Below are 23,415 nucleotides of genomic sequence, written 5' to 3'. Positions count from 1 at the left end.
TCCCTTCAATCCATATTACTTGTCTTATGGGCGAGAAGCTCTTGGTGGAGTGGTGGACAACACAAAGGTTGCTGTTCGAGTCTTCTCATCTTCTATAAGAATAAGATAAGGGGGGAGTCTCCTTTTGTTCTCATTCTTTTGAGGACCGGGCGTCGACCCGTTGGCTGGGCAGCTGGGATAGCTGCCAGCCCACCCGGGTTCGCGCCTCGGCTCTAACTCGCAAGCGGAGTTTCTCCTATAAATAAAAGCCAACAAGGGGTAGCCTTTGGATTGGTCTCACTTTTTAAAAAGCTCTTCTCATCTCCTATATACACTTGAACCTTTTCTAACGAGCAGGGTTACAGCTCTTGGTACAGACCATGGTTTTTTAAGCGCCTTGCTACTACGCCTAGCATAGGAATTGACAGCGCTTGGATGATCTTTTAATTATAAAATATTTTCTTTATTTCCATAAGCATCCATGACAAATCTAAGACAAGTAATATGAATGAAAGGAAGTAGTATATGACCTGCAGCAATAGTTTGTAAGAACTAAAGCTAGTTGTCAGGGGTCTTAAACTGATTTAGATGGTCGTCTTGTCTGGTGTCGTCTTACTTGCCCACAAACAACCATATTCCACTTCAACGACAATGGAAAGAAGAAGGGGAAAAAGAACAAAAAATATCATAAGCATGAAGAGGTAAATTGGGAAAGAGTTTTCATCCAGAAAGCTGAGAGCATCAAACATGAGTTTTACAATGACCGGTTTGTGGAAGTTATACAAGACAATCGCCTCAGATATGATCATTGATGTGAAAACACAGGTAAAGACAATTCAGCCAATTCCAGATTGTCAGCATAAGAGTTTTGTCTTTCTTATTTCTTGCCACAAATAGATCACAATGAAAATAAAAAAAACACTGAAACAACCAGAGAACTTTACTGAAGCATTCACCGACTTCTTATGATGCACTATTCAGTACTCAATGGTCATGCTTGACCTCAAACAGGCCATTGGGTCCTGCACAGTAGAATTTTAAGATGTGTGAGAATTATTAAGAAATATATGTAACATAATCAATAGCATAAACTGGTACCAAGTGCAAGTGTGCAACCAATAGGATAACCCCTGCTCAACATTTATCAGGCACAGAAGTATAACAATCATGCGAACCATTTATAGCCTAAATTTTGATGTTGTGAAAGACCTGATCAAATTAAATTACCAATCTTTGTTTTGATGTGAAAACAATTCAACCAGTATACTTGAGTGAATGCTGAAATGCTCAAAATTTGACAAAGGCTGCAAAGTGGACTCTGGTCATGTTTTCTACTATGGCTCTCCCTCATGGAATCTGTTGCATAAAGTTTCAAGGAGTTCCTGACAAAGATGCAATGAACCTTGTGGAATAACACATACTACCAGGATCAAGAGGTTTAGATTCTATCATCACCCATGCTAGGCATTCGGGAAATAGGGGGTAGCAACTGGATAGATCACATACTCACAGTAAGTAGTTGAGCACACAGAAATAGCATATGCCAAAAATAAGCAACACAGAGGATAGCTGTTTACAAGACTGAAGAAATACATCCCACAAAACAGGATACTGTAACAGAAGTTTGTAACTTTGAACAGCTCAATGAAAATCTAAAGCGTGATGCAAGTGCAATCTGTATTAAAGCTCTATCACAAAGCAGAGTAAATTTGTGGTCAGACAGTCGCAGCATGCACAAAGCATGTGTTGAAATGATTTGTATCAAAAGGTGTAAAGGAGAGCTTTCGAGTTAATATTCTAATAACTTGTTTAGCTAACTTTGCCCTTTGTTTCTAAAGAAGTTCTATGGTCCAACATGGAACCATGCATTGATCATATGCCTTTCTTTGCCTTCATATACCCAAACGCTAAAGAGCGTAAGCATGAAGCTTCATTAAATAGGTTAAGGTTACAAAGAGACTCCCAAACAGGGAACCCAGCTAATCGAATCCTTTCAAACAAAGGTCATTCATGAAGTCACAAATAAACTGTTTGATGTGTCATAGAGCAGAAATGAAGGTAATCATTCAATGGCAGTGGCGGAGCTTAGTGTAGACCAACAGGGGCCATGCCCCCCCCCCCCTCCTTGATTTTTTGCATCCATATAAGAACATGCTATATTTAAGGCCTAATTAGTGTTTAAATTAGATATTAGCCGCTCCTTCTCTACTAATTTGGTTCTTTTGGGGTAATGGCCCCTCTTGGATCATGCTCAAGCTCCGCCACTGTTCAATGGGTCAGTAAAATTCAGACTGTTCTTTCAGGACTTGCAAGATAGACAAACAATATCACTGGATAAAGCACAATAATGACCTAAACACACCTCCCACCCCCAAAACAACATATTACAGTATACACTAAAAAATTCTTCTAAATCAGTACAACAGGACAACTGCTCATAGGTAAGTTCAAATACCTCTGCCAATATTAACATTATTCAGTATTTCAGCGAGCTATACAACTGAATCCAACTAAGTAATGAAACATATACATATATACTGTAAGGAAATGTCAAACCCATCACACGAAATGCCGGCATACATTAGAACAATCGGCATACAGACATTACACATTTTAACGAAAAGCTCGCATCCAATCAAACAAGGTCACTTTTCGTAGAGATCACATCGCAGACAGAAAAATCAAGGACGAAATTACAGCAGTACGTATTGAAATGGGCACGGGAAGGAAGGGGTAGAAGATTCATACCCCAGGGGAACTCCTTGTTGCGGATGCGCAGGTAGGGGTAGGCCTGCAACACGAGAAACAAATCAGACTCAGGCCACGGCCACCACATGAACCCGAAATATCCCAGCGGCACGGGATCTGACCGGCGGCTCGTCGTAGTGGGGGTGGCCCTTGGAGAGGTTCCACGCCGCCAGGAGGGTGCATGTGACGGCCCCCATGATGGTGATCTTCTCCCACTTGGCCGTCTCATCTGCGAGGCATCATCAATCATCAAACGAGAAAAATCCCCAAATCGGCGTCAAACGGCCGATCGAATCGGGAGGCACGGGCAAAGGAGAGGGGAGGGAGGGTTCGCGAGGTGCACGGACAGGCGTCGTCGTGGGCGGAGGAGGACATTCGGCGTCCGGCCGGGGCCGGGGCGGGGGCCCTGGCGCGCGCCGCCAGGGAGCGGAGGCCGGATCTCGCCGCCAGGGAAGCCATCGGGATGGGTCGGGCGGTGGTGGCGCTGGTTTCGGGGAATTGGGGGGGTCGATTCGGCTGGCTAGTTGGCGTTCGGGGTGACCTGTGCGTTCGCGTCCTGTTTTTATTCCGTTAGTTAGTGGGCCACTGCTGCTTCGGGCTTCCGTTTGGGCCGTAGCCCGTGGACTGAAAAGAGAAGACGACTTGTTCCTTCCTCCTCGTCTCTCTCTCCAGTTCTCCTCTGTCTCAGGCGGCAGCGGTGGTCGGCGACGGCGGCTGCGTGCTTCTCTCTCACCACCTGGCGGAGGCGACCCCCTAGGTGGAGTGGAACGGCGCCCCCAGCTCGAAGACGACCCGGAGGTGACCTGCAGCGACCTCCCTCGACTACTCGTCTCCGCCGTCCCTCTCCTCCTCTCAACGGTTAGCGCACAGCAGTTCGTAATACTTCTTGATTTTTCTTCATCAGTTACGAGATCTGATAGTATAGCATTGCTAGGCCGCGTGATCGGAGCGTAGCAGGGCGAGAGCAAGGAGGAGGAGGGAGTGACGGAAAAAGGGGGTGGATGCTCCTGAACTAACTTCTGTTTTCTTTCCCAGTGGCATCGATCCTGGCTCGATTTGTTGGAATGTTGCGATTTATTAGTCGTCAGGGACCAGGATTTTGCTTGGTTTCTCTGGATGATTGGTCCTGCTTGGTTTGGTTTCGGCACGTTCCCGGCGTCATCAAACAACTAACAACAGCAAGCCAAGTAATTTGGTGGTAACCTTGTATGCTGCATAGATCAGGAGCTAATAGTATCCCAGCAAATGCGGTTTTGTGCGTGACTGTAATATGCACTGTGTCTGCCCATTCCTCTATGTCACTCGTGTAATGATGTATGTGTATCCGCTTTGCCGGACGGGACGTCAAATCGCCCTTGCTGTAAAGAAAAGTAGTGACCTGTGCAACACATGGCAATGGACCTCTGAATAGATATATGTGAATAAACAGTACTAGGACGATTGGTTATACTCCTTCCGATTTTAAATATAAATCTTTTAGCCCTTGTTCGGTTGACAGAGAAATGAAAGGGATTTGACAGGGATTAAGAAGATTAAATCTCTCACACTCTGCGATGATGTCTCTTTCACATTTTCCTAATGCTATGAGGCTTCCCTCGTCGCCGCCTCCGCGGAGTCCGCCCTCTCCGCTTGCCGCTCCTCCCCTGATGACATCCCTGTCTCCCTCGCCATTGCTTCCTCTGTTGTAGACGACATTGAACGCCTCGTTGTGAAGGCCTCACACTACCTTCCCGCATACGAGAATCGTTCTGCATTCACCATCGTTTCCGACCTCCGTACCGCCCACAAGGTCGCTGCCTCCGAAATCTAACCCAAGAAGACAATATCCTTCAAGAACAAGAGCAAAACCACCAAGAATCCCCCGCAAGAACCACCCGCCCTGCCCCAGCTACCACCGGAGCAACCAAAGCCTAGTTCCGATGCGGTCCTGACGGGCTTTGGGTTCCAGAACAGGAATGGTGCTACCCCGGTGAAGGATCTGAGAGTTGCCAACGAGAAGGGTGGGGATTTCACGCTTGCTAATTTGGTTTGTTGTGAGGTTTATCTCAAGGGCAAATGCCGGGCGTTGTACATTCATAAGTTAAGAGATTGCCGCGTGTTTATTGGCCATGTTTTTGGCTCGGTGCTCATAGAGGATGTTGAGCGCTGAACATTTGTAATGGCAGCGCACCAGATCAGGATCCACGAAGCGAAGGCAGTAGATTTCTACTTGCGGGTGAGGAGTAGGCCGATCATTTGAGCTCGAGTGAAAATGAAAGATGGAAACGTAAGGAGGAGTACAAGAAAGAACCCAAGTGCTGACAACGTCATTCATGTCTGTTTGAACTGCAATTACACCTTTCAATCAAGTTAGCAAAATAATCAGTCGATATGAATACAACAACAACAACACCCTAGTTTAAATCGTGGAAGTAATAACAAGAAAAAAGATGTAACTCCTCCCTTCCTGCATGTCCTAGGTAAACTATGCACAGATGCGTACATACATATACACTGACACACACACACACACATGTATGTATAGACGTGTTTGCTTGCTGCTACGTGTACTGGTACAAATACAAAGAATCAAACGTCGTACTCGATCCAACGGACCATGGATCATGGATCATGGATCCTGGGGCTGCGTATATATCATGGTTCATGGCGCACCGTCGTCGCCGTGCTTCTGCGTGAGCGCGATGCCGGTGCTGCCGCCGCCTTCGTCGCCCTTGGGGCTGCCGGAGTGGGGGCTCCCGGAGGGCGAGCCGGAGCCGTGCTTGGAGTTGGCCGCCGGCTTCTTCTTGACGCCGGCGCGCCAGCTCTTGAGCGCCTTGGAGGTCTGGTCGTCGAAGATGGACTGCTTCATGGTGGACCCCATCTGCGACACCAGCGCGTAGAGCGGCAGCGTCACGTAGCTGCACAGCACCTGCACCACCGCCCTGCAGCCCAAGATCGTGTCAGTCAAGCCAGCACATCTCCGGCGGTCGGTCGGTCGATCGATCGATGCGAGTCGGAGGTTTACCCGAGGCAGAGCCGGGCGGCGACGAGCTTCTTGGAGTCGTTGAAGCACGAGTCCATCCCGTACTCGTACTGCGCGCATCGAATCAAATCAAATCAAATCAAGTTAAATGAATCATCATCCAGGTCCAGATCTAGAGGAGAGGAGGAGGGAGGGTGTTTGATTGATTGATTACCAGGATCCAGAGGAAGTAGATGATCTGGAAGCCGTTCTGGAAGAGGGTGAAGTGGATGAGGAAGAGGACGAAGGTGGGGCGGCTGAACCAGAAGTAGCTGTCGCTGACCTGCACCAGCGGGATCCCCTGGATCACCGCGTGCCGCTCAGTGATGTCGATCGCCATCCGGCAGATGATGCCCTGCAGCTTCGTGCCCACCAACAGGATGATCTGCATGCGCGCCACCGCCCACATCGGATCAAACCATGGATGGATCATGGATGCATGGTGAATTCAGGGGAAGGTGGTGACGAAGTATGATAATCAGGCTGAGATGGACTTACCACCAGCGGCATGATGGATATCCAGAGCATGGTGTGCATCCCTGAAATCATTCGGTGTCAAGTGGGAATCATGGAGTGGTTTGTTCAGTAAATGTGGTTAGCTGCTTCACTCACCGTTGATGTTGATGAGCAGGAAGGTCAGTGCAGACGCCCACAGAATAGGGCTGCCATAAAAAACCACAAGGGTAAGAGAATTACCTACTCCCTCCGTTCCTAAATATAAGTCTTTTTAAAGGTTCCACTAGGAAACTACATACGGATGTATATAGACATATTTTAGAGTGTATATTCACTTATTTTATTCTAGTAGTCGTGTACAGTGCAACAAAAGCACCGTTAGGCAAGATATTAATTGCATTGCACGATTATAGTACTAGGCGAGATACTAATAGTGTTAAACATTCTTGTTCAAAAAAAAAAAAAGTGTTAAACATGGAAGTATAGATTTGCGAGGAAGAGATCTAGCTAGTTAGCAACATGGCATTATGAAATCAGTACCGAGAGAGCTGAATGAGTGCAGACCGTGTGACTTTTATTTATAAAGCAGGATGAAATATATTTTTCCCGTAAAAATTGGTTAAATGAGTTGTTTTCGTTCACCTGATCCCGACGATGACCTTGAAATCATCCTCGAGGGACCTCTTGATGTACTTCTGGAAATCAAACTTGCTGCCCGGAGCCAAATGAACCTGCGACAGCAAGACCAAAATTACCCCAATCATTCAGCAGCGAGATGAAAGATTTCTAGCCGATATGCAGACTACTGACTGATTGGTGCCTTGGTACTTACGTTGACGAAGCTGTGGCGCAAAGCGCAGTAGTCGGCCCTCCGGACGGATCTGAAGAACTGCCTGAAGAAGTTGCTCTGCGTTCAGAGTTGCATCCATGGATCAGTGAAACGACGCAGACATTGTGCTCTGTCTGAACTCTGAAGGAAAACATTTCGCTGATCAATCTAGCTTAGCTTACGATGTAAAACGACGCCGGGGTCTTGTTGAGGACGTTCATGTGCTGCCTCACGAACGACGTCTCGTGCGTGAACCTGAATTGCGACGGATCTGCGTCGCCGTTAACCCAGAGGAAATTAAAACATCAACGTGTGTGCTTCTGTTTTATACTAGCTCTGATGAGTGAGAGAGAGAGAGAGAAAAAATGATGTACCGTTATTAGACTGCTCGTCATCTTGGCCCGCTGCTTCTTTTTCCCACTCTTTCCATCCTCGTATCTGCAAATAATTAATCAATGGCGAGACCATCACGCGTCACTCGATCTCATGCCACCCATCACCCATGAGGCAGTCAGTTATAATGATTAAGGAGAGAAGAGTGATTGATCATCAGACCTTGGCTCTGCCGAGCGCCATGGTGGTGGCGCTGTAGGAGACATGGAACACGGCCAGGAAGAAGATGAAGATGTGCAGCTGGTGCAGCGCGTTTATCGATATGAGGGACACCTTCCCCTGCAATTCACGAAACGTATACGGTTTCAATAATGGAATTCGTCTTACTGCCGGACGCAAATTAATTGATTAGATGAGATTTGTGCTGACCGGAGGGCATTTGGTGTTCATGTTGGCCTCGCTGAGCATCCTGTGGGGTACGCTGAAGGAGGCGGCGGTGAAGGGATGGGTGCCGAGGCTGAAATGCTCCTCCTTGGCGGCGCCCGCGGCGGGGCCGTGCTCCCCGTTGGCAGTGCCCGCGGCGGCGCCGTGGCCATCCTTGGTGATCTCGACCTCGACGGTGGCCTTCTTGAGGCGGCATGGGAGCATGGTGTTGGCGGCAGCCTCGGAGATGCAAATCTTGATGATGTAGCTCTGCCCGAACACCAGCAGCAGCGAGATGAACCCCAGCACCATCAGCTCTGCACCACATCATCAACATCCATGTCGTTACGTGAACGTGACCATCGATGGCAACCCTTGGCAATCAATTAATACCAGCGATCTTCTTCCTCACCTGCCTTGACCTTCTCAAGGGCTTCCACCATGGCCTTCTTCTTCCTGTGCGCGAAGAACTGAACCAACACCATGCATTTGCATACATGTGGATGTGATGTGAGCAGAGCAAACAAAAGCAAGGCGACATGGATGGATGGATGGATGTGATGGTCTGACGGTGACGGACCTCTCCGACTTTGTGGAGGCCCATCTCGAGGAGGATGGAGATGAGGACGATGACGCCGCAGACGGAGGCGACGGCCCATGTCGGCGTCTGGTCGAGCTCCCTCGAGTTGCCGCCCCCTCCTCCCCCGCCCATGTCTGCTCTGCTGCCGACCCGCCCTAGCTAGCTTGGTCGTCGTCGTCGGCCGGCCGTTGCGTTCCGGCTCGAGGCGGCCGGCCGTTGCGTTCTGACTTTGAGACGAGAGGCGGGCAAAGGAGGGAGGCGGGCGAGAGGGTGGCGCAGATAAGCTGGAGACGGGGTCAAGGAGGAGGAAGAGAGGAAGGGTAGGGCGTCAATGGCCGATCGAGTCGGAGATTCGCCATTTTTCTTGCCCCGCGTGCGTGCATGGCGAGAGGAGGACAAAGCAGAGAGGCTGCGCGCGAACCACGCACGCTCCGTCAATTCTCTTTATTTTTTGTTTTCCTGCTGCTATATCTATATCTAGGAGCCCGCGACACGTGGACACTCTAATTGCAGCCATCCCGCCTCTCGCTCACCCCGGCCTTCACCAGAGACCAGACCGCCGCCGCCGCCGCCGGAAATGATTCGTCGGAGCGCCGGGTACCAGAGGCTCACATCATGGGAAATTAACAGCACCAATGGGCTCATCGGATGCATGAGCTATTCTTTTTCTTCCTCCGTCTATATGATCCTCGAAAAGGATCGAGTTCCACTATCCACGGTTGAAAAAGGAAAACATGGACGATCATAAGATCAAAGTTTCGACAAGAGAGGCCGAGCTACCAATTATCTCCTCCTCAAGGATCTTAAGCACTTCATTTCAATCATTGTTAGTTGAAGCTTTGGTTGCCATGTAAAGTGATTATGCCGAATAAGGATCGAGTAAACTAGACGTTGCCTTTGCATTAAATTTACTGGCTCGGTATAGTTCAGCTCCAACAAAACGACATTGGGTGGGAATAAAGAATATCTTCAGATATTTACATGGTACTAAGGATTTTGGATTATTCTGTCGAAAAAAATCAAAGGCATGGCCCTGATTGGTTATACTGACGATGGATATCTTTCTGACCTCCATAATGCCAAGTCACAAACATGGATTGTATTTTTACATGATGGAACTACTGTTGGGGAACGTCGCATGGGAAACAAAAAAATTCCTACGCGCACGAAGTCCTATCATGGTGATTTCTATCTACGAGAGGGGATTTCCGATCTACGTATCCTTGTAGATCGCACAGCAGAAGCGTTAAGAAATGCGGTTGATGTAGTGGAATGTCCTCACGTCCCTCGATCCGCCCCGCAAACCGTCCCACGAACCGTCCCGCGATCCGTCCCACGATCCGTTCTGATCTAGTGCCGAACAGACGGCACCTCCGCGTTCAGCACACGTACAGCTCGACGATGATCTCGGCCTTCTTGATCCAGCAAGAGAGACGGAGAGGTAGATGAGTTCTCCAGCAGCGTGACGGCGCTCCGGAGGTTGGTGGTGATCTAATCTCAGCAGGGCTCCGCCCGAGCTCCGCAGAAACGCGATCTAGAGGAAAAACCGTGGAGGTATGTGGTCGGGCTGCCGTGGCAAAAGTTGTCTCAAATCAGCCCTAATACCTCAGTATATATAGGAGGGAGGGAGGGGGGGAGGCAGCCTCAAACCCTCAAGGTTTGGCCGAAATTTGAGGTGGAGGAGTCCTAATCCAACACTACTTGGAGTAGGATTCCACCTTCCCACTTGAAAACTCTTTCCACCTTGTGTTTTTCCCTTCTCAAACCTTATGGGTCTTAGTGGGAACTTATTCCAGCCCACTAGGGGCTGGTTTATCTCTTCCCATAGCCCATGAGACCCCTTGGGGCGTGACACCCCTCTCGATGGTCCCCGTCACCCCTCCCGGCACTCCCGGTACACTACCGATGAGCCCGAAACTTTTCCGGTAACCAAATGAGGTCATCCTATATATCAATCTTCGTCTCCGGACCATTCCGGAAACCCTCGTGACGTCCGTGATCCCATCCGGGACTCCGAACAACATTCGGTAACCAACCATATAACTCAAATACGCATAAAACATCGTCGAACCTTAAGTGTGCAGACCCTGCGGGTTCGAGAACTATGTAGACATGACCCGAGGGACTCCTCGGTCAATATCCAATAGCGGGACCTGGATGCCCATATTGGATCCTACATATTCTGAAGATCTTTATCGGTTGAACCTCAGTGCCAAGGATTCATATAATCCCGTATGTCATTCCCTTTGTCCTTCGGTATGTTACTTGCCCGAGATTCGATCGTCGGTATCCACATACCTATTTCAATCTCGTTTACTGGCAAGTCTCTTTACTCGTTCCGTAATACAAGATCCCGTGACTTACACTAAGTCACATTGCTTGCAAGGCTTGTGTGTGATGTTGTATTACCGAGTGGGCCCCGAGATACCTCTCCGTCACACGGAGTGACAAATCCCAGTCTCGATCCATACTAACTCAACGAACACCTTCGGAGATACCTGTAGAGCATCTTTATAGTCACCCGGTTACGTTGCGACGTTTTATACACACAAAGCATTCCTCCGGTGTCAGTGAGTTATATGATCTCATGGTCATAGGAATAAATACTTGACACGCAGAAAACAGTAGCAACAAAATGACACGATCAACATGCTACGTCTATTAGTTTTGGTCTAGTTCATCACATGATTCTCCTAATGATGTGATCCCGTTATCAAGTGACAACACTTGCCTATGGTCAGAAAACCTTGACCATCTTTGATCAACGAGCTAGTCAACTAGAGGCTTACTAGGGACAGTGTTTTGTCTATGTATCCACACATGCACTGTGTTTCCAATCAATACAATTATAGCATGGATAATAAACGATTATCATGAACAAAGAAATATAATAATAACTAATTTGTTATTGCCTCTAGGGCATATTTCCAATAGTCTCCCACTTGCACTAGAGTCAATAATCTAGTTCACATCACCATGTGATTCCAACGAATCCAACACCCATATAGTTATGGGCTCTGATCACGTCTTGCTCGTGAGAGAGGCTTTAGTCAACGGTTCTGAAACTTTCAAATTCGTCTGTTCTTTACAAATCTTTATGTCATCTTATAGATGCTGCTACTATGTGCTATTTGGAAATACTCCAAATATCTACTCTACTATACGAATCCGTTTCACTACTCATAGTTATTCGGATTAGTGTCAAAGCTTGCATCGACGTAACCCTTTACGACGAACTCTTTAACCACCTCCATAATCGAGAAAAATTCCTTAGTCCATCAGTTACTAAGGATAAATTTTGACCGCTCCTAGTGATTCAATCATGGATCACTCTCTGTATCTCTCAACAGACTTTGAGTCAAGGCACACATCAGGTGCGGTACCCAGCATGGCATACTTCAGATTCTACGGCCAAGGCATAGAAGACGACCTTCGTCTATTCTCTTTATTCTGTCGGGGTCGGGTTTTGAGTCTTACTCAAATTCACACCTTACAACGCAACCAAGAACTCCTTCTTTGTTGATCTATTTTGAACTCCTTCAAAAACTTGTCATGGCATGCATCTTGTTGAAACTTCTATTAAGCGCTTTCGATCTATCTCCATAGATCTTTGATGCTCAACATTCAAGTAGCGCAATCCAGGTATTCCTTTGAAAAATTCCTTTCAAACAACCTTGTATGCTTTACAGAAATTCTACATTACTTCTGATCCACAATATGTCAACCACATATACTTATCAGAAATTCTATAGTGCTCCCACTCACTTCTTTGGAAATACAAGTTTCTCATAAACCTTGTACAAACCCAAAATCTTTGATCATCTCATCAAAGTGTATATTCCAACTCCGAGATGCTTGCACCAGTCCATTGAAGAATCGCTGGAGCTTGCATACTTGCTAGTATCTTTAGGATTGACAAAACCTCCTAGTTGTATCACATACAATGTTTTCTCAAGGAAACCGTCGAGGAAACAATGTTTTGACATCCTATGTGCAATATTTCATAAATAATGCAGCAACTACTAACATAATTCTAACAGACTTTTAGCATCGCTACGAGTGAGAAAGTCTCATCATAGTCAACTGTTTGATCTTGTCGGAAACATCTTTGCGACAAGTCAAGCTTTTCTTAATAGTGACTTATCACCATCATCGTCTGTCTTCCTTTTAAAGATCCATCTTTACTCAATAGTCCTATGACCATCAAGTAGTTCTTCCAAAGTCTACACTTTGTTTTCATACATGGATCCTCTCTCGGATTTCATGGCCTCCAGCCATTTGTCGAAATCCGGGCCCATCATTGCTTTCTTCATAACTCGTAGGTTCACTGTTGCTCAACAACATGACCTCCAAGACATGGTTAGCGTACCACTCTGCAATAGTATGCGACCTTGTCAACCTACGAGGTTTGTAGTAACTTGATCTGATGCTCGATGATCACCATCATCAGCTTTCACTTCAATTGGTGTAGGCGCCACAGGAACAACTTCCTGCGCCCTGCTACACACTGGTTGAAGTGATGGTTCAATAACCTCATCAAGTTCTACCACCCTCCCACTCAATTCTTTCGAGAGAAACCTTTCCTCGAGAAAGGATCCGTTTCTAGAAACAAACACTTTGCTTTCGGATCTGAGATAGGAGATGTACCCAACTGTTTTGGATATCCTATGAAGATGCATTTATCCGCTTTGGGTTCGAGCTTATTAGACTGAAACTTTTTCACATAAGTGTCGAAGCCCCAAACTTTCAAGAAACGATAGTTTAGATTTCTCTAAACCTCAGTCTATACTGTGTCATCTCAACGGAAACACGCGGTGCCCTATTTAAAGCGAATGCGGTTGTCTCTAATGCATAACCCATAAACGATAGTGGTAATTCGATAAGAGACATCATAGCATGAACCATACCAAATAGTGCATGGCTATGACGTTCAGACACATCATCACACTATGATGTTCCAGGTGGCATGAACTGCGAAACAATTTCCACATTGTCTTAACTGCGTACCAAAACTCGTAACTCAGATATTCATTTCTATGATCATATCGTAGACAGTTTATCCTCTTGTTACGACGAACTTCACTCCGAAACAGAATTGAACTTTTCAATATTTCAGACTTGTGATTCATTAAGTAAATACTCTTGTATCTACTCAAATCGTCATTGAAGTAAGAACATAATGATATCCACTGCGTGCCTCAGCACCCATTGGACTGCATACATCAAAATGTATCACTTCCAACAAGTTACTATCTTGTTTCATCTCAATGAAAACAAGGCCTTGCTCATGTGGTATGATTTGCATGTCAGTAGTGATTCAAAATCAAGTGAGTATAAAGATCCATCAGCATGGAACCTCTTCATGCAATTTATACCAACATGACTCAAGTGGCAGTGCCACAAGTAAGTGGTACTATCATCATTACCTCGTATCTTTTGGCACCAATATCATGAACATGTGTAACACTACGATCGAGATTCAATAAACCATTGAAGGTGATTATTCAAGCAAATAGAGTAACCATTATTCTCTTTAAATGAATAATCATATTGCAATAAACATGATCCAATCATGTCCATGCTTAACGCAAGCACCAAATAACAATTATTTCGGTTTAACACCAATCCCGATGGTAGAGGGAGCGTGCGACGTTTGATCATATCAACCTTGGAAACACTCCCAACACGTATGTCACCTCGCCTTTAGCTAGTCTCCGTTTATGCCGTACCTTTCATTTCGTGTTACTAATCACTTAGCAACCGAACCGGTATCCAATACCCTCGTGCTACTAGGAGTACTAGTAAAGTACACATCAACATCATGTATATCAAATATACTTCTTTCGACTTTTGCCAGCCTTCTTATCTACCAAGTATCTAGAGTTGCTCCGCCTCGGTGACCGTTCCCTCATAACAGAAGCACTTAGTCCCGGGCTTGGGTTTAATCTGGGGTCTCTTCATTAGTGCAGCAACTGCTTTGCCGTTTCACGAAGTATCCCTTCTAGCCCTTGCCTTTCTCGAAACTTAGTGGTTTTAATAACCATCAACTATTGATGCTCCTTCTTGATTTCTACTTTTGCAGTGTCAAACATCGCGAATCGCTCAAGGGTCATTGTATCTATCCTTGATATGTTATAGTTCATCATGAAGCTCTCACAGCTTGGTGGCAGTGACTTTGGAGAACCATCACTATCTTATCTCGAAGATCAACTCCCACTTGATTCAAGCGATTGTCGTACTCAGATAATCTGAGCACACGCTCAACGATTGAGCTTTTCTCCTTTACTTCGTGGACAAAGAATCTTTTCGGAGGTCTCATACCTCTTAACAAGGGCACAAGCATGAAATCACAATTTCATCTCTTTAGAACATCTCTTATGTTCCATGACGTTTCCAAAACGTCTTCGGCGCCTTGCTTCTAAGCCATTAAGTATTTTGTACTGAATTATCGTGTAGTCATCAGAAACGTGTATGTCGGATGTTCACAACATCTACAGACGACGCTCGAGGTGCAGCGCACCGAGTGGTGCATTAAGGACATAAGCCTTCTACGCAGCAACGGGGACAATCCTCGTTTTACAGACTCAGTCTGCAAAGTTTGCTACTATCAACTTTCAACTAAATTTTCTCTAGGAACATATAAAAACAGTAGAGCTATAGCGCAAGCTACATCGTAATTCGCAAAGACCATTAGACTATGTTCATGAAAATTAGTTCAATTAATCATATTACTTAAGAACTCCCACTCAAAAAGTACATCTCTCTAGTCATTTGAGTGGTACATGATCCAAATCCACTATCTCAAGTCCGATCATCACGTGAGTCGAGAATAGTTTTAGTGGTAAGCATCTCTATGCTAATCATATCAACTATACGATTCATGGTCGAGCTTTCGGTCTCATGTGTTCCGAGGCCATGTCTGCACATGCTAGGCTCGTCAACCTTAACCCGAGTGTTCCGCGTGTGCAACTGTTTTGCACCCGTTGTATGTGAACGTTGAGTCTATCACACCCGATCATCACGTGGTGTCTCGAAACGAAGAACTGTCGCAACGGTGCATAGTCGGGGAGAACACAATTTCGTCTTGAAATTTTAGTGAGAGATTACCTCATAATGCTACCGTCGTTCTAAGCAAGATAAGGTGCATAAAGGATTAACATCACATGCAATTCATAAGTGACATGATATGGCCATCATCATGTGCTTCTTGATCTCCATCACCAAAGCACCGACACGATCTTCTTGTCACCGGCATCACACCATGATCTCCATCATCATGATCTCCATCAACGTGTCACCATCGGGGTTGTCGTGCTACTCATGCTATTACTACTAAAGCTACGTCCTAGCAATATAGTAAACGCATCTACAAGCACAAACGTTAGTTTAAAGACAACCCTATGGCTCCTCCGGTTGTCGTACCATTGACGTGCAGGTTGATACTAACTATTACAACATGATCATCTCATACATCCAATATATCACATCACATTGTTGGCCATATCACATCACAAGCATACCCTGCAAAAACAAGTTAGACGTCCTCTAATTGTTGTTGCATGTTTTACGTGGTGACCATGGGTATCTAGTAGGATCGCATCTTACTTACGCAAAAACCACAACGGAGATATATGAATTGCTATTTAACCTCATCCAAGGACCTCCTCGGTCAAATCCGATTCAACTAAAGTTGGAGAAACCGACACTCGCCGGTCATCTTTGAGCAACGGAGTTACTCGTAGCGATGAAACCAGTCTCTCGTAAGCGTACGAGTAATGTCGGTCCGAGCCGCTTCGATCCAACAATACCGCGGAATCAAGAAAAGACTAAGGAGGGAAGCAAAACGCACATCACCGCCCACAAAAAACTTTTGTGTTCTACTCGAGAAGACATCTACGCATGAACCTAGCTCATGATGCCACTGTTGGGGAACGTCGCATGGGAAACAAAAAATTTCCTACGCGCACGAAGTCCTATCATGGTGATGTCCATCTACGAGAGGGGATTTCCGATCTACGTACCCTTGTAGATCGCACAACAGAAGCGTTAAGAAATGTGGTTGATGTAGTGGAATGTCCTCACGTCCCTCGATCCGCCCCGCGAACCGTCCCACGAACTGTCCCGCGATCCGTCCCACGATCCGCTCCGATCTAGTGCCGAACGGACGGCACCTCCGCGTTCAGCACACGTACAGCTCGACGATGATCTCGGCCTTCTTGATCCAGCAAGAGAGACGGAGAGGTAGATGAGTTCTCCAACAGCGTGACGGTGCTCCAGAGGTTGGTGGTGATCTAATCTCAGCAGGGCTCCGCCCGAGCTCCGCAGAAACGTGATCTAGAGGAAAAACCGTGGAGGTATGTGATCGGGCTGCCGTGGCAAAAAGTTGTCTCAAATCAGCCCTAATACCTCAGTATATATAGGAGGGAGGGAGGGGAGGAGGCAGCCTCAAACCCTCAAGGTTTGGCCAAAATTTGAGGTGGAGGAGTCCTAATCCAATCCTACTTGGAGTAGGATTCCACCTTCCCACTTGGAAACTTTTTTCACCTTGTGTTTTTCCCTTCTCAAACCTTATGGGCCTTAGTGGGAACTTATTCCAGCCCACTAGGGGCTGGTTTATCTCTTTCCATAGCCCATGAGACCCCTTGGGGCGTGACACCCCTCTCGATGGTCCCCGTCACCCCTCCCCGCACTCCCGGTACACTACCGATGAGCCCGAAACTTTTCCGGTAATGCCCGAAAACTTTCCGGTAACCAAATGAGGTCATCCTATATATCAATCTTCGTCTCCGGACCATTCCGGAAACCATCGTGACGCCCGTGATCCCATCCGGGACTCCGAACAACATTCGGTAACCAACCATATAACTCAAATACGCATAAAACATCGTCGAACCTTAAGTGTGCAGACCCTGCGGGTTCGAGAACTATGTAGACATGACCCGAGGGACTCCTCGGTCAATATCCAATAGCGGGACCTGGATGCCCATATTGGATCCTACATATTCCGAAGATCTTTATCGGTTGAACCTCAGTGCCAAGGATTCATATAATCCCGTATGTCATTCTCTTTGTCCTTCGGTATGTTACTTGCCCGAGATTCGATCGTCGGTATCCGCATACCTATTTCAATCTCGTTTACCGGCAAGTCTCTTTACTCGTTCCGTAATACAAGATCCCGTGACTTACACTAAGTCACATTGCTTGCAAGGCTTGTGTGTGATGTTGTATTACCGAGTGGGCCCCGAGATACCTCTCCGTCACACGGAGTGACAAATCCCAGTCTCGATCCATACTAACTCAACGAACACCTTCGGAGATACCTGTAGAGCATCTTTATAGTCACCCAGTTACGTTGCGACGTTTGATACACACAAAGCATTCCTCCGGTGTCAGTGAGTTATATGATCTCATGGTCATAGGAACAAATACTTGACACGCAGAAAACAGTAGCAACAAAATGACACGATCAACATGCTACGTCTATTAGTTTGGGTCTAGTCCATCATATGATTCTCCTAATGATGTGATCCCGTTATCAAGTGACAACACTTGCCTATGGTCAGGAAACCTTGACCATCTTTGATCAACGAGCTAGTCAACTAGAGGCTTACTAGGGACAGTGTTTTGTCTATGTATCCACACATGCACTGTGTTTCCAATCAATACAATTATAGCATGGATAATAAACGATTATCATGAACAAAGAAATATAATAATAACTAATTTATTATTGCCTCTAGGGCATATTTACAACAACTACTATTTCATGTAAGTCAACAAAACATACATCGATAGCAACTTTCACTAATCACTCTGAAATAATTGCATTATTTGAAGCCTCACGAGAATATGTATGGCTCCGTAGAGTCATAAATCATATTCATAAGACATCATGCAGTATCGGTTCATTAGAATTGCCAACCATTATCTATGAAGATAATGCTGCATGTGTTACTCAAATGCATATAAGATATATTAAAAGTAATATCACGAAATATCTCTCTCCAAAACTAGTTTTTCCTCATGAATTACAAAGGGGTTTCCCCCGCTTTGTATTACAAAGCAACTAACCGAACCATGAAGAGATAGGTGCTGGGGCAAAAGCAGCACAGTTATGCCCAAAAGAAACGACAGAGAAAGAGCAAAAGAAATAAATGGCGACAACGGCGGATCAAAAAAATCGAAGAAGCCTCGCGACCGCTGCGTCCACCGGGGATCCTACACTAGGCTCCAACACTCCGAAGCGCCGGCACCAATCAACACCTCCAAGAAGGATCGCGGCGATGACGACGCTGCTGCCAAAGGTATCCCGCGATACACGACGAGGCGAGAGGAAGGTCAGGTGGCACCCACAGGCGCCGCCGCGCGGTGTCAACCATGCCGACAGGGGTTTCCCCGATCCCAACCCGCACCTTGGGCACTCCGGAGCCTGCCACCAAATCAACCACCACCCTGCGCCAACGCGGTCTTGAGACCCCCACACCGTCTCACCACGACACCGCGAAGTGAGGACAGCACGGCGATGATTTGAAGCTGGGACTAGGGCAACAACACCGTAGGCACGCAGGAGGGCTCAACCTCCACCGTCGGCGACGGTAGCCGTCCGGACGCAATAGCAGGAGCACACCAGGCTCATGGTCCCATAGGCCCGGCCGAGCCCTCATAGGCCCGTAAAGCTCCCGCACTCGCGCTATTGCAGGCACGACAGGGGTCCGGCCCGCTAGGACCCATATCTAGGCAGGGGGCGCGACGTCGGCCACCCTGCGCCACCACGCCACCCCGCCGCCAAGGAGCGGCGCCGACACCACGCCTGCCGCCGGCCTCCGCCGCAGCGCAGCCTAACCGGGTTGCACCATCGCCGCCTCCGTGCCCCGGGACGGGAGCACACGCGCGTGGGGACAAGAAGGCCCGCCGCCGCCGGCACCACCCGGGCCAGCGCCGGGGGCGAGCGCTGGCGGCGGCGGGGGGGGGGGGGAGACGGGGGAGGAGGGAGCCCGCGGGAGAGGAGCTCGAGCTCCGCCCAGGCATCTCCCGGGGAGGCGGCGCGAGGATGGATCTGGACGGGGGAAGGAGGGGGCGGGGGGGCTAGGCCGGCGGCCGGCGGCGGCGGGAGGGGAGGAGGGGGAACCCTAGTCGCATCGTCCTGACGCCGTCATTGACAATCACTATCAATGAAATTACTTCATTCATTTCAATAGACAGTGTTTCACCTTGAATAACAAACCTCTAGATGACACTTCAGCATCCTTTTGTCCTGTCCATTTCCTGCTTCATTTCCTGTATGATGCGCCAAAATTGGTCCCTTTCGTTGATGCGCCAGCTGCTTGATTCACCAAATGTCAATTCCACAAAGTAATATGAAAATCGTTCAATACCAAATGCCGCCGGCCACGATCGTAATGCATTCGTAGTAGTAGGTCTCTTTCATAGTACTATCGATTTCCATCGCTTGCACTCCATGGACTCTCGATTTGTTTACTACAGTACGTACTACGTATATCACGTTCAAGTCCTTTATAGCTAGCCTAGCTGGATTTTTCAGTCCTTGCACATCGATTGATCGACCCAGCTCCAATGGCCGAAACCACACCCCTTCAGCTCGCCTGCTACACTCTCCTCTGCGTCCTCGTCGTAACCATAGTCCTCAAGCTGAAGCTCAAGCTCAGACCGGCGTCTGCCGGCCGTCTGAACCTGCCTCCCGGCCCATGGGCGCTGCCGGTGATCGGCCACATGCACTTCCTGCTGGGCGCCCTGCCGCACCAGGCCATGCGCGGTCTCGCCCGGCGCCATGGCCCCGTCATGCTCCTCCGCCTGGGCCACGTCCCGACGCTCGTGCTCTCCTCCGAGGAGGCGGCAAGGGAGGTGATGAAGGTCCACGACGCCGCCTTCGCCAACCGGCCCGTGTACGCCACCGCCGACGTCCTGACCTACGGCGGCCAGAACATCTCCTTCGCGCGCCTCGACAGCCGGCACTGGAAGACCGTCCGGAAGCTCTGCGCCGTGGAGCTGCTCAGCCCGAAGCGCGTCCGCTCCTTCCGCCCCATCCGGGAGGAGGAGGCGGCGAGGCTCGTGCGGTCTGTCGCTGACGCCGGCGCCGGCGCCACCGTCAACGTCAGCGAGAGGGTGAAGGTGATGATGAACGACGTCATCATGAGGGTGTCCGTCGGCGACCGGTGCCAGCAGCGGGCGCTGTACCTCGAGGAGCTGGACAGGGGTATGGGTGTCTTGTCCGGGTTCAACCTGACCGACTTGTTCCCGACGTCGCGCCTGGCACGGGCGCTCGGCGGCGGGTCCCTGAGGGCGGCATGGGAGGTGCGCGAGAGAATCCAGTCCATCCTAGACGCCATGATCGTGGACCACAAGAGGGCGATGGAGACTGAGGAAGCCGATGCTGCCAGCGCCGGCCATGAGAGTGAGGACATCCTCACCACCCTGCTGCGGTTCCAGAGGGACGGTGGGACGGGCGGCATCACCCTCACGAACGAGAATGTGAACGGCGTCTTGTTCGTAAGTCACTCATCAGTCATCACCACCATCTGTACCATGCATCCTCCTCAAGAGTCGATTTTGTACTACACCAGTACATCCGAGTTTACAAAAAACCAAAAAATCAATATCGAACTTGACCCAAAAAATCTGAAATCTTGCGATTTGAAATACGATCAAATGGTTTAGGCTGTTGCAAAATTTCACCCACAAATAATGCTCGAGGAGCTCTCGACAGAAAAGATAAAATGGTGTACTAAAAAATTGCAGAAAACATTGACCCATGATATTCGTTATTTTTAGTGAGAGCTTCTCAAATGTTATTTGTGGATGAAATTTTGCAAGTCTATAAAAAATGTGTGCATGTTTGATGTCACAAAAAAAATCAGAATCTTTTGATTAAGTTTGATACATGTGTTGCCAGCTTTTTGAAAATTTGGGTGCACTACCCCCGAATGTAGCCACACCTTTCCGATCCTTCTCTCATCTGTTGTGGAGTAGTATTAAGTGTTGCAATTTTTGTCATCAGGACATTTTCTCCGCCGGGTCAGAGACGACAGCGACGACCACAATCTGGGCCATGTCGGAGCTTATCAGGAACCCTAGGACAATGACCATCGCACAGTCTGAAGTGCGACAAGCACTCCAAGGCAAGACCAAGGTGGCCGAGGCAGACATCGACGGTCAGCTCCACTACCTTCAAATGGTCATCAAGGAGACCTTCAGGTTGCACCCTCCGGTACCATTGCTCCTCCCAAGGTTGTGCACGAAACAAAGCAAAATCATGGGCTACGACGTGCCTCCAGGCACCACCGTGTTTGTAAACATGTGGGCCATCGGCAGGGATGAGATGAACTGGACCGACGCGAGTGAGTTCAAGCCCGAGAGGTTCAGGGTAGAGAAGGTGGACTACGGTGGTACTGACTTCAGGTTCCTCCCCGGTGGCGCCGGTCGGAGGATGTGCCCTGGTATGATGTTTGGTGTCTCCAACATCGAGATTGCTCTTGCGAGCCTTCTCTATCACTTCGACTGGAGGCTCCCCGATGGCGCGAGTCTGAAGAAGCTTGATATGACCGAGGCATATGGGATCACAACGCGTCGGAAGACTAACCTCTTGTTGGAAGCTAGTGTTTTTGTGCCTTAATTTGTTCGTTTAGTAATTGATGTGTGCAGAGGTTGAGAGGAGTATATTTTCACTGTTTATGTTTCATTGTACATTGTCAAAATAGGTTATTGTATATAATAATTTGTGTTTACTCATTGAGTGTTTTTTAGTAATTCTGTTCGATTTCCATTTTATCCACAAGTACAAGTACCACGTCCATACGTGCAAAGTGTGCCCAAACTTTATGTATCTGTGGACTCACTTGAGTTACAGTACGAAATAAAATAAGCCCCCGCCTCTTATAATTTGTCGTGCATTTTATATTAATTTATGATGCGCCCGGTAAGCCAATTTTCATGCTTTGATTATATTAAAATGGACTTCCGGTTAATCCCTTTGATCTCAACCATTGCATCAACCAATCCCTATGAGCATTAAAATGTGCAAAATCTCCTGGGATTGCTATAAAATTCCTTTGAACCAAACAAACCCGGATATACATCTCAGATAATCAATTATTTTTGGCAGGCCTGATAATTAAATTGTTGCTACATGGTCAATAGGGTGACTAATATATTTTGTTGGGTAGGAATCCCAACCATTCTTTACCATAGTGGCGTTTTCTTGGTGCTAGAAGGAAGCAGATCGAGATATGGTGCGACAGAGTGAATGATTGGCATCTTGGTGATTGGGATGGGCACACAATGATAACAATATTTATGTTCCACCTAAGGACTATACGTGGAGATTAAAGCAATGGATTAACTTCAACTACTAGTAAAGAATTTGCAATGACATATGGATGTTGGTGTTATATTTGTTATTGTTTTGATTGTTTGACTTATACAGAAATGTGTGAGGGTCATTATCAATCATGTTTCCGACCGATATGTTGCAAGTCAAAATCGCGACACAACAAAAGGAAGGAGTGGATGTTGCAGGCCGCGATGTATGGTGATGTAAGGCGGACAACTGAACCAAGGATGCTATAAGTTGGAGTCGTGATGGGACTAGGACGAGACGCCTCGGACTAGAAGGTGGGGTGACTGGGCCAACAAAGTTGGAATGATGATTGTGTAAGGGGCACCGCTCTGCGCCGACGCGCCAGCCGAAATGCACGGGCCGCACGATCCACCAACCCCCGCGCATCGGCACCGTTGGATCTCCATGTAACATTTTTTTCTTCCGATGCAGCAAAATTTCGATGCGATGCAACAATTTTTTCAACGGTTGCAACAAAAAATAAAATTTGTATCAAACAAAATATCTACGTGATCGTAGCAAAAAAACGAAGTTGATAGTGCGTGATAGCAAAAGTCAAACGCCGGTTGTAATAAATGATTACAACAATTTAAACAAAAAAATGTTGCATCCCAATCAACGGACGCGCACGGTCGCGTGCGGCCGGCCAAACCGTTCTGCCGGTGCACCAGCCATAAACGTTTCCCTCGTGTACGACCGAGTCACGACACTGC

The 23,415-nt window shown here is 47.6% G+C and overlaps 3 protein-coding genes, 1 long non-coding RNA gene and 1 pseudogene across 5 annotated transcripts; 3 read left to right on the top strand and 2 right to left on the bottom strand.

The window, feature by feature from the left end:
• Positions 1 to 681: 681 nt before the first annotated feature.
• LOC123452435 (cytochrome c oxidase subunit 6a, mitochondrial) lies at positions 682 to 3,258 on the bottom strand. 2 transcript variants are annotated; one of them, XM_045129084.1, is made up of 4 exons: positions 3,075 to 3,258; positions 2,850 to 2,956; positions 2,728 to 2,770; positions 682 to 1,001 (listed from the first exon to the last, which is right to left on the bottom strand). In XM_045129084.1, exons 1-4 carry the CDS (start codon positions 3,184 to 3,186, stop codon positions 964 to 966), a joined length of 300 nt encoding a protein of 99 aa, XP_044985019.1. In that variant the 5' UTR covers positions 3,187 to 3,258; the 3' UTR covers positions 682 to 963. The 2 variants fall into 2 exon arrangements, with proteins under 2 accessions (XP_044985019.1, XP_044985018.1); XM_045129083.1 differs by lacking the exon at positions 682 to 1,001 and having other exon boundaries at positions 1,426 to 2,770; positions 3,075 to 3,253.
• A 78-nt stretch (positions 3,259 to 3,336) lies between these two features.
• On the top strand, positions 3,337 to 4,193 carry LOC123452437. Its single transcript, XR_006632600.1, has 2 exons — positions 3,337 to 3,585; positions 3,662 to 4,193. It is a non-coding gene; the product is annotated as an uncharacterized LOC123452437 (long non-coding RNA).
• A 116-nt stretch (positions 4,194 to 4,309) lies between these two features.
• LOC123397174 lies at positions 4,310 to 4,966 on the top strand (annotated as a pseudogene).
• Positions 4,967 to 5,031: 65 nt separating this feature from the next.
• Positions 5,032 to 8,769, bottom strand: LOC123452434 (MLO-like protein 9). Its single transcript, XM_045129082.1, has 13 exons — positions 8,350 to 8,769; positions 8,182 to 8,239; positions 7,776 to 8,086; positions 7,569 to 7,685; positions 7,388 to 7,451; positions 7,196 to 7,284; positions 7,017 to 7,091; positions 6,827 to 6,915; positions 6,341 to 6,390; positions 6,227 to 6,267; positions 5,904 to 6,113; positions 5,732 to 5,799; positions 5,032 to 5,648 (listed from the first exon to the last, which is right to left on the bottom strand). Exons 1-13 carry the CDS (start codon positions 8,479 to 8,481, stop codon positions 5,369 to 5,371), a joined length of 1,584 nt encoding a protein of 527 aa, XP_044985017.1. The 5' UTR covers positions 8,482 to 8,769; the 3' UTR covers positions 5,032 to 5,368.
• An 11,111-nt stretch (positions 8,770 to 19,880) lies between these two features.
• Positions 19,881 to 22,023, top strand: LOC123398525 (dolabradiene monooxygenase-like). The gene is made up of 2 exons (XM_045092986.1): positions 19,881 to 20,856; positions 21,365 to 22,023. The coding sequence occupies exons 1-2, from the start codon at positions 19,924 to 19,926 to the stop codon at positions 21,977 to 21,979; spliced, it is 1,548 nt and encodes a 515-aa protein (XP_044948921.1). The 5' UTR covers positions 19,881 to 19,923; the 3' UTR covers positions 21,980 to 22,023.
• The last annotated feature ends 1,392 nt before the right edge of the window (positions 22,024 to 23,415 follow it).

Source organism: Hordeum vulgare, chromosome 5H, assembly GCF_904849725.1.
Source record: "Hordeum vulgare subsp. vulgare chromosome 5H, MorexV3_pseudomolecules_assembly, whole genome shotgun sequence".
NCBI lineage: Eukaryota > Viridiplantae > Streptophyta > Magnoliopsida > Poales > Poaceae > Hordeum > Hordeum vulgare.
This window is presented reverse-complemented; position numbering and strand designations above follow the sequence as displayed.